The sequence below is a fragment of the Pipistrellus hanaki genome (genome assembly GCF_964339955.1).
Source record: "Pipistrellus hanaki genome assembly, chromosome: 3".
Lineage (NCBI taxonomy): Eukaryota > Metazoa > Chordata > Mammalia > Chiroptera > Vespertilionidae > Pipistrellus > Pipistrellus hanaki.
Window position 1 is genome coordinate 47,873,116 of NC_140505.1, and position 10,071 is coordinate 47,883,186.

The 10,071-nt window shown below is 44.1% G+C and overlaps 1 protein-coding gene across 2 annotated transcripts; it reads left to right on the plus strand.

Annotated features, from left to right (window-relative positions):
* Positions 1-1,731: 1,731 nt before the first annotated feature.
* Positions 1,732-7,436, plus strand: SLITRK1 (SLIT and NTRK like family member 1). Of its 2 annotated transcripts, XM_084879262.1 has the most exons (2): positions 1,732-2,450; positions 3,009-7,436. In XM_084879262.1, the coding sequence occupies exon 2, from the start codon at positions 3,212-3,214 to the stop codon at positions 5,051-5,053; it is 1,842 nt and encodes a 613-aa protein (XP_084735388.1). In that variant the 5' UTR covers positions 1,732-2,450; positions 3,009-3,211; the 3' UTR covers positions 5,054-7,436. The 2 variants fall into 2 exon arrangements, with proteins under 2 accessions (XP_084735388.1, XP_084735387.1); XM_084879261.1 differs by having other exon boundaries at positions 1,732-7,436.
* The last annotated feature ends 2,635 nt before the right edge of the window (positions 7,437-10,071 follow it).

Below are 10,071 nucleotides of genomic sequence, written 5' to 3' on the forward strand. Positions count from 1 at the left end.
GTGGTTTCTTGGGACAAAAAAGTTTCAGGCCTGAGTACAATTACAAAAATAAAAATAAAAATATGTTTTCTTCAGTTTAGCTAACTCCTCCTTCACATTTGCAGTTCTCAACTGCATCACATTTTATAAGTGAAATCATTTCAAATTGATTATGCTTCTATTCTTCTTCTTCATACAGTAATGGGTTAAATTAAATAAGAATGGCATTGTTTTAGCAATTGAATAGGTTGCCTGAAAAAGGTCTCTCTCTCTCTCTCTCTCTCTCTCTCTCTCTCTCTCTCTCTCTCTCTCTCTTTCACACACACACACACACACACACACACACACACACACACACTTCCCATATCAACCTGCATCTTTATCTACACCCCCAATGAATTTCACCAGAAGATGACAACACAGCATTTGATTATATGAAAATATTACATAGATATGAACCCCCTCTAAGAATTAGCTTTTGAACCAAGAACCCAAACCGAGGCCTTTCCCCAAATCTTTCACTCACTAGTCCTTTAAAAATGCACACATCCTTGAATATTTGATCTTTAAGCAGATTAGCAAGCTTGTAACAGCTGTCCAACTCCTGTAAAACCTAATTAAAAGGGAAACTGATGTAAACATATGATCTCTGTTTTGATTGAAGAAAGAACCAAAATAACATTAAAAAAAAAAGTCCTTTAAATTCAAATCCTAAAATGATGCAACACTTTTTGGAATGCAGTGAGGGAAAGGGTGTTGATTCTTATTAGAAAAGCCAGCAAAATAGCCTTCTGAGAGGCAGCACTTTCACATGCTCTCCTGTCACAGACGTTTGTAGAACTTGGTTTTTATAAGCTCCTTCAAAGTTTGAGGGACCTGGCAATCTCCTTTCCCTTGGAAAAGCCTGTGAACTGTTCTCCCTCAGCTCTGGTGATCCCACCATTATAAGCAAGGTAGCCACTGCCTGCTACCCCGTGATGGAGCCCCCCTCCTCCAAGCCTTAGAGACCACAGATTGCTATAGACCAGATTGCTATCTCCTCTCAAAATGCAACTGGTTATTTACTTGTATGCATTTTTTTTAATCCGTCAGAACGGATGTGGAAACTTTGTGAGCCAGTGACACTGAGAGTGTATGAGTGTGTGGGGGAGGGGCGCGGGGGGAGTTGTGTGGGTGGTCTGTGCACGCTTCTGCCGTGGATTTTTAAGAGCACTCAGGTATCAAACTGGGATTTTCCCCTGCCCCCTCCCTCCTTTTCCGGTTCTCAGTGAAATCTTTCATATCTGGAATCAAAGGCGTTAGTGAGCATTGTGTTTTCACCCTGCAGACAAATCACATTTAAGAAAAATCAGAGAAACCGCTAACTCTCAATGACCAAATTGACTAAAAATTCTATACCAAGTTTTTAAAAGAATGTGCCTTAAATTATATACCTTGCAACAAAAACCCATACCCCATTATGCTATTATATAAAATATGTGTGATATGAATATAGGTTTCAAATAGCCACTTTCCACATACCAAATTAAAAAAAAAGAGAGGTTTCAAAGACATCAAGTAGCATAAAGCACACTGTACTGCAGAGACGGAAGAAACGCATTTAAAGCACCGATGAAAATGGCGTGCAGTATAATTACCTCAAATTGCTGTTCGCTTGACACTCTGACACTAATTTTATTCAAGCCATTGGGAAATAAATGGTTTAAAAGCACTCTTTTTTCCCCAAACACTGGAGCTAGTGGGTGCCGCGAGATCACTAAGGAAAGGAAAGGGTAAAGTTTCCAGCATGCAAAAAAAAAAATAATAATAATTAAATAATCCATTTAAAATAAAAGCGTCTACGTGGATCGACAGCCTTTAATGCCCACGTTTTTAACGCTTGCCCTGTACGCGGATTGATTTTTTTTTTTCCCCCTTTCCTTCAGCATTCCCTCACCAGATGGATTTTTGCTACTGCAGATCAGCAGAGGGTGTCAGATCTTTCAGAGTGCACCAGGCTGGAACGAGCAGAGCTTCTTAGCAACTCTCTTCTTGCTCCCCTCCCCATTCTCGCGCTCTCTTCCTCCCTCAGACAACTCTCCTCTCCCCCCACCCTCCCCACCGCCCTCCGCCCCCTCCACGTAATTCCGAAAGAGCAGAGAAGCAAGAGAAGGAGAACAAGAAGCGAGCTTGTAACCGAGATCCAGAGCCCAGGGGGGTGGGGAGAAAGAAAAAAAAAAAGGCTAAAGAGGACCCGAAGGGAAGGAAACGAAAAAGGATGGACAGCCACCAAACGCAGCGGTTGCGGAAATTTCCCAGCGCCATTGGTTCGGCAGCGTGAGGGTTTCGGAGGAGCGTGATTTCAGCACCGGGGGGACTGGACAGCACCTCGGGGGGACTTCTCGGCCAGCCCGCGGCGACAGCCAGAACTCCGCCAGCAGCCTCGCCACCAGAAGCCGCCGAGAGCCCCTGCTTTGTATCAGAGAGGCAAGGTCAGTCCGACGCACAGCCATGCACAGGCAGTGCGCCTGTACTACGCTGCAAACCCTCTGCTTGTTTCTCTAACATGCACTTGCTTCTTCTAATTGCTAGCATTGTTCCCTTTCCTTAGTGGAGACCGCTAGATGGGATTCTGTTTCAGTGTGCATTTTTAATTTGTACGTATATATTTAACCTCTTTTTTTTTTATTAAAGGTTTAGGGAGAGTGGGGTTTTATTTTTCTACTTTTTTTTTTTTTTTTTTTTTTTTGCTTGCCTTGCACTACGTGCCTGGATAGTTTGTGGGTATCATTATTGACTGGCGCCTGGGTTGTTGCAGTGCGGGGGGGTTAGGGAGGAAGGCGTCCACCCCCACCCCCCCAAAACCCTTTTCTTCTCCTTCCCCCTGTCCGGACATCGGAGCACTAAATGAACTTGAATTGTGTCTGTGGCGAGCAGGATGGTCGCTGTTACTTTGTGATGAGATCGGGATGAATTGCTCGCTTTAAAAATGCTGCTTTGGATTCTGTTGCTGGAGACGTCTCTTTGTTTTGCCGCTGGAAACGTTACAGGGGACGTTTGCAAAGAGAAGATCTGCTCCTGCAATGAGATAGAGGGGGACCTCCACGTAGACTGTGAGAAAAAGGGCTTCACGAGTCTGCAGCGCTTCACCGCCCCGACCTCCCAGTTCTACCACCTATTTCTGCATGGCAATTCCCTCACTCGACTCTTCCCTAATGAGTTCGCTAACTTTTATAATGCGGTGAGCCTGCACATGGAAAACAATGGCTTGCACGAGATCGTTCCGGGGGCTTTTCTGGGGCTGCAGCTGGTGAAGAGGCTGCACATCAACAACAACAAGATCAAGTCCTTTCGGAAGCAGACTTTCCTGGGGCTGGACGATCTGGAATACCTCCAGGCTGATTTCAATTTGTTGCGGGATATAGACCCGGGGGCCTTCCAGGACCTGAACAAGCTGGAGGTGCTCATTTTAAACGACAACCTCATCAGCACCCTGCCTGCCAACGTGTTCCAGTACGTGCCCATCACCCACCTGGACCTCCGGGGGAACAGGCTGAAGACGCTGCCCTATGAGGAGGTCCTGGAGCAGATCCCTGGCATCGCCGAGATCCTGCTGGAGGATAACCCCTGGGACTGCACCTGCGACCTGCTCTCCCTGAAAGAATGGCTCGAAAACATTCCCAAAAACGCCCTCATCGGCCGGGTGGTCTGCGAGGCCCCCACCAGACTGCAGGGGAAAGACCTCAATGAGACCACCGAGCAGGACCTGTGTCCTTTGAAAAACAGAGTGGATTCTAGCCTTCCGGCGCCCCCTGCCCAGGAAGAGACCTTCGCTGCTCCTGGCCCCCTGCCAACTCCTTTCAAGACAAATGGGCAAGAGGATCATGCCACCCCGGGCTCCGCTCCGAACGGAGGAGGAGGTACAAAGATCCCAGGCAACTGGCAGATCAAAATCAGACCCACGGCCGCGATAGCGCCCGGTGGCGGCGCCCGAAACAGACCCCCAGCCCACGGCTTGCCCTGCCCCGGGGGCTGCAGCTGCGACCACGTCCCGGGGTCCGGGTTAAAGATGAACTGCAACAACCGCAACGTGAGCAGCTTGGCCGACCTGAAGCCCAAGCTCTCCAACGTGCAGGAGCTGTTCCTGCGAGACAACAAGATCCACAGCATCCGCAAGTCGCACTTTGTGGATTACAAGAGCCTCGTCCTGTTGGACCTGGGCAACAACAACATCGCCGCGGTGGAGAACAACACGTTCCGGAACCTCCTGGACCTCCGGTGGCTGTACATGGATAGCAACTACCTGGACACCCTGTCCCGGGAGAAATTCGCGGGGCTGCAGAACCTCGAGTACTTGAACGTGGAGTACAACGCCATCCAGCTCATCCTCCCGGGCACCTTCCACGCCATGCCCAAGCTGAGGATCCTCATCCTCAACAACAACCTGCTGCGGTCCCTCCCCGTGGACGCGTTCGCCGGGGTGTCGCTCTCGAAGCTCAGCCTGCACAACAACTACTTCATGTACCTCCCGGTGGCCGGGGTGCTGGACCAGCTCACGTCCATCATCCAGATCGACCTGCACGGGAACCCGTGGGAGTGCTCCTGCACCATCGTGCCTTTCAAGCAGTGGGCGGAGCGCCTGGGCCCCGAGGTGCTGATGAGCGACCTCAAGTGCGAGGCGCCGGTGAACTTCTTCCGCAAGGACGTCCTGCTGCTCGCCAACGACGAGCTCTGCCCGCAGCTCTACGCCCCGGCCTCGCCCACGCTCAGCAGCAAGAACAGCACCGGGGGCCCGGCGGCGGCGGAGACCGGCACGCACTCCAACTCCTACCTGGACACCAGCCGGGTGTCCATCTCCGTGCTGGTGCCCGGGCTGCTGCTGGTGTTCGTCACCTCCGCCTTCACCGTGGTGGGCATGCTCGTGTTCATCCTGAGGAACCGCAAGCGGTCCAAGAGGAGGGACGCCAACTCCTCCGCGTCCGAGATCAACTCCCTGCAGACCGTGTGTGACTCTTCCTACTGGCACAACGGGCCTTACAGCGCGGACGGGGCGCACCGGGTGTACGACTGTGGCTCCCACTCGCTCTCAGACTAAAGAAGACCCCAGCCCCGCTCCCGGGGGAGCTGGGGAGGGAGGGAGGAAGGGGAGGCGCTGCCCCCTCCCCTGGCCCACATCCCAGGGGTCACAGTCACTGAAGCCCAGACAGACCCAAGTCCAGTGCGCCCCCCTCCCCCGAGGCTTGCTTGATGGACAGAAGTAAATAAATAAAAACTGTGAACTCGCTCCACGGAGAGGAGTCTGGCTCCTGAGCTCCCTCTCTGGAAACAAAGAGCAGACTGTGGCTGCGACAGCGCTGCCAAATCGCTCTTTGCTGCCAGCCCTGGCCGGCCGAGAGCCCCTTTCCACAAAGCCCAGCGGGGGCCCTGCTCAGAGACCCACCGAACTGGTGGGGGATGGCTGCCGTGGCCCCACACCTATATCCACCCACCCACATCTATATAGAGAGATAGATATCTATTTCCCCCCCGTGGATTAGCCCCGCGAGGAGAGGGGGCGTGATCGTTCCCTGCAGGCGACGCAGGAATGGGCAGTTGCACGAAGGCATGAATGTATTGTAAATAAGTAACTGGGACTTCCGAGAAAAAACAAAACAAAAACAACCCACAAAAACACAAAACAAAACAAAAAGTGCTGCATGGCTCGCATGGAATCCACGCGCTCCAGGGACGCTGTCCACCCTCCCTGGCGACTGGAGAGAGCGCCCGCCCGTTCACAGCACCCGCCCGCCCTCCTCCCTGATCAGTCCCATCGTATCAAACTTTCTCTACACAAGTACAGTATAATCAGAAGTGCCATTTCGCCATTATTTGTGATCGGTAGGCAGTTCTCGGAGAGTATGTTTACTGTGGAAAAAAAAAATGTTAAGGTTTTTATTTAAGACATTTGCATGATTCGTCATCAGTCCATTTTATGAGTTTAAAAAAAAAAAGTATTTTGTTGAGAGGCGTTTTTCCCGGGTTGTTTTTGGGTTCGTCCTTTGATTTGGATGGTGATGTTTGTTTCGGTTTTATTTTATTTTATTTCTTTTTGTTTTGAAGGGGGGGAGGGTATTTTTCTATACATTTCCAATTAAGGCCTTCCATCTGAATGTAAAATAAGTACCCATGGTTTCTATTATAGTATCGGTGTAATTATTAAAAATAAGAGAAAAAAAGAAGAAAAGATTTTTTTGAGGCAGTTAAGCATGACCAATTAATGTCACTCTAGTGCTTAGGCTGCAATCCTATGGTAGCAATTCTGTGCTGGTGTAAATCTTACTTACAAAGTAGGGGAAAGAGCCGAGGAAGCACGTGGAACTTACTAATTCTATTCAAGGATTTTATAATGGCATATTTTTTCAGTATTAAAGTGAAAATGTTTTCAACTCTTGGTCCTTACCTTTTTCCAGCTTCATATTTGCAACTGGTAAACTGGATTTGCGGTGGAAGGGACAGGGGAGAGGGAGGGATGGGGGTGGATCCCTTCCAGAGCTGCTTTAAGGCTCTTTCTCTAATCCTCTTACTTAGCTTTTACCTTTTACGTAGTTCCCGTCCCTTCCCCCTCCATCCCCGCCCCGACTTTTCCAGATTTTCCTGTGGACTAAGTAAGGTCTTCCCCCAACAGCGCCCTCCCTCTTCCCCCTTTCCTTATGCGGCAGTGAATCCCTTTATTAATTCTGGAAATCCCTCCTGCTGCTTCTCTGCTGCTGCTGCACACACTGCAGATATACTGAGGACGTTAGTAAAGATTTGATTTAATTGACTCTGCCTAGATGGGTCTCATTAAACAGAGTGGAGATTTCATTGGTCAGCATTCTTCAATGAGAGACAGCCATAATGACTGGCATTTGAGATGCTGCTGGCATTTTGAATTCAACATCTGCTGAAAACGGTCAAACTAATTAATGCCCACCCACCCTGCCCGCCCCAGCAACTGCATATTGAAATTGGTTAAAACACTTATCTTTATGGAAATCAATCATTATCCTAAAGAAAGTGTTTCTATCCCATCATTTGGATTTCTGGTTGTGACTCGTTAATTAACAAAAAAAACCACAGCGTTGAACTATTTGAATTTTATGAGCCCATGTAACACTGGCCTCAATTTTGTTCCTCTGGGATTTCCAAGTGGTCTGCTTTATCAGCAGTTAAGGGACAAAAGGCAAACAAAACTACATATATTGATGGGGTCTGCATTCCACCACATATCCATCATTGAGAAGTGTTAAAAGACTGCAGACCACAGATCAAGAGAAAAAAAAAAAATCTATATAGATTGTAAAGGAGCAAACAAAAGCCCCCAGAGCAGTTGTAAGAAGATTTGCCTTCTAGAACTCATATTCTAAGAACAAGTAATTTCCCAGAACAGTGACAGTGATGTTCTGGAGTATGTATTATTTATTTTAATGCTTTTTAAATAAAATCTTTATTATAAACCATGACTATTCCTAAGGCCATTCATCATTTTCTCTCTTGATTCTTTTGTTTGTGGACTACATTTCATAGTGGTGAAATTGTAACCTACAAATATTATAAAAGTTGCTTTTTATTTATTATTCATATGAAGGCCTTAATTCCTTTCATGAGAAGTACAACTGGGTTTCTGGTAAGCAATGGACAGATTTATTTGTGATGGAAAATTTGGGGAAAGGGAACAGCCAGGTATTCGACAGTATTATGACCTCAAGAAGGCAAAGAAAAGATGGCAGATGTTCTAAGTCTCTGGTGGGAAGTGACACTTAACTAAAAATACCTAGCAAGGCATGATAGTAATTTTTAAAACTGATACATAATTAATCTAAGTCATGAAACTAGAACTTCTCATAGAACTAGAACATTCTCACAGGGCGCCCTGGGGCAAGAGCCTTCCTTCATACTAATTTTAAAGATTATAATATTAAAGATAAGGTTAAAGGGTTAAGTTATTCTTAAAATATTAACTTTGAGTGGTCATTGAGTACCAGGCACATGGTACTCAGTGGTTTACATAATGACTTAATTGGATTACCCCAAGCACAAAATAGTTTAATAAAATGTTGCTATTTCCATTATACCAATGAGAATAACGAAGCTAAAGGAGAATAAGCAATAACTCAGTAATTCATAACTGTTAAATAGTGGAGCTGGATTTAAACTTCAACACCTCACTCTATGCATAGTCACTTATATTTACCTGATGACTTTTTAAAATATAATATTCCAAATAAAGAACCTACGTTGAGGTTGTGTCTTCTTTTTTAAATATATTTTATTGATTTTTTACAGAGAGGAAGAGAGAGGGATAGGGAGTTCGAAACATCAATGAGAGATGAGAGATGAACATCGATCGGCTGCCTCTTGCACACCCCCTACTGGGGATGTGCCCGCAACCAAGGTACATGCCCTTGACTGGAATCGAACCCGGGACCTTTCAGTCCGCAGACCAAAGCTCTACCACTGAGCCAAACCAGATTCGGAGGTTGTGTCTTCTTATTTGAGTATGTCTTGGTGGCCCTTTATATATTGAGTATGTCTTGTAACAAAAAATAATCATCCTACATTTAGAAGAGATGTTCTCCAAAGTGTGTAAGAAGACTTAAATATAAGAAAAAAGATGAATGTGCTATATGAATTTAAGAATTATAAAAATTCATGTGATTAAATCTAAATTATCTATACATTGTTTCTAAAATATTAGAGTCATCAAATATTTTAATATATAATAATACTTGCTAAGATTTATGTAGAAAAGATGTCCAATCACACATATAAAAGAACATATATTATTTTGAGAGTGCTTTATTTATTTTGATAAGTATCTTGATCAGAGTTACATATATAAACATGTATGCTTATATGTTGTTTGAAGGATTCAAAATACATATGGTTTCACCATATAATTACCATTGAGGTGGGTTTAGCTTCTTGTTTTTGTTTATTTTTACATAAAATGCTCACATAGCTGTAGTTGTCATTCGCTTTTGTTGAGATACTTTGTTTCCAACTATATCATCCTTTAACTTATCAAAGTAAAAGAGATTGTAGTTGTGCCAGGTGGAAAAGGAGAAAAGAAAGAGATATTTTGTTTAGTTCCATTCTTTAAAAAAAAAAGTACTAGTAGATTCAGTGACAGCTGCTGTAACTAAGAATATCTTAGTATTTAAGTTGCTGCCATAGAAATTTATTGTTTACCCATTTTTACATGTTTACCTAGGCAGAAACTGGAATAGTTTATTTAACATCAACAAAGCATGATTATTTTTCTTAACAGTATTTATATAAGATATAATTAGAATTGCCAGGCATTTTAGAAAGTATTAAAATTATATTGGTGATTCTAAGGACAGTTTGTCAATATTGCTTTCTCTAGGTTACTAATAAATGTTTTTTTGGTATGCAAAGAGATGGATGAATCTGTAAGGGTGAACACATAAGTGTGTATTTTTAATGTGTTTACAGAATATTAAGTATTTTCCAATTTTGCTTTTTTGCTAGCTTATATATGAATACCATTTTTTTTGTGTGTTTATTTGAAGAAAATGAAAATATAAAATGTGCTAAAATTTAATTTTGGCATGCATTAACTTTTGGTCCATTTTCTCTCTATTGCAGTCTATTCCAAATTCAACATATTTAATTTTTAAAAGATGAATTCTGTATGATATCAATAGACTCAGTAAATAAATACTTAAGATTTTTGTTATATGATCTGCTTCATTGTGGCCTTGATCCATTAAAAAAAAAGGATAAAATAAATAACTTTCATGTTATCCCATGCATTTTCTTTTATCTATAAAGTTGCCAAAACTGTTATCATTAAAAGAAACAGGACATGTGGAAAGAAATTCTTGGCATTGAAACTTAAAGAAAGGCCACTAAATAGCTTTAGGAAAGCACATATTACAACCAAGACAATTTTGAAAACTGAACCTATATTGTCTCTGTTGTGGCCTATTGAAAGATGGCTGGGTTTCAGAAAAAGTTAGTTAACATAATAACAAATTAGTTGTTTAATAACTCCAATTTTATAATGAAATGGACCACTGGAGAAATCATCTTAGATACTGAAACCCCAGTATAACCCTTTGGCCTCGA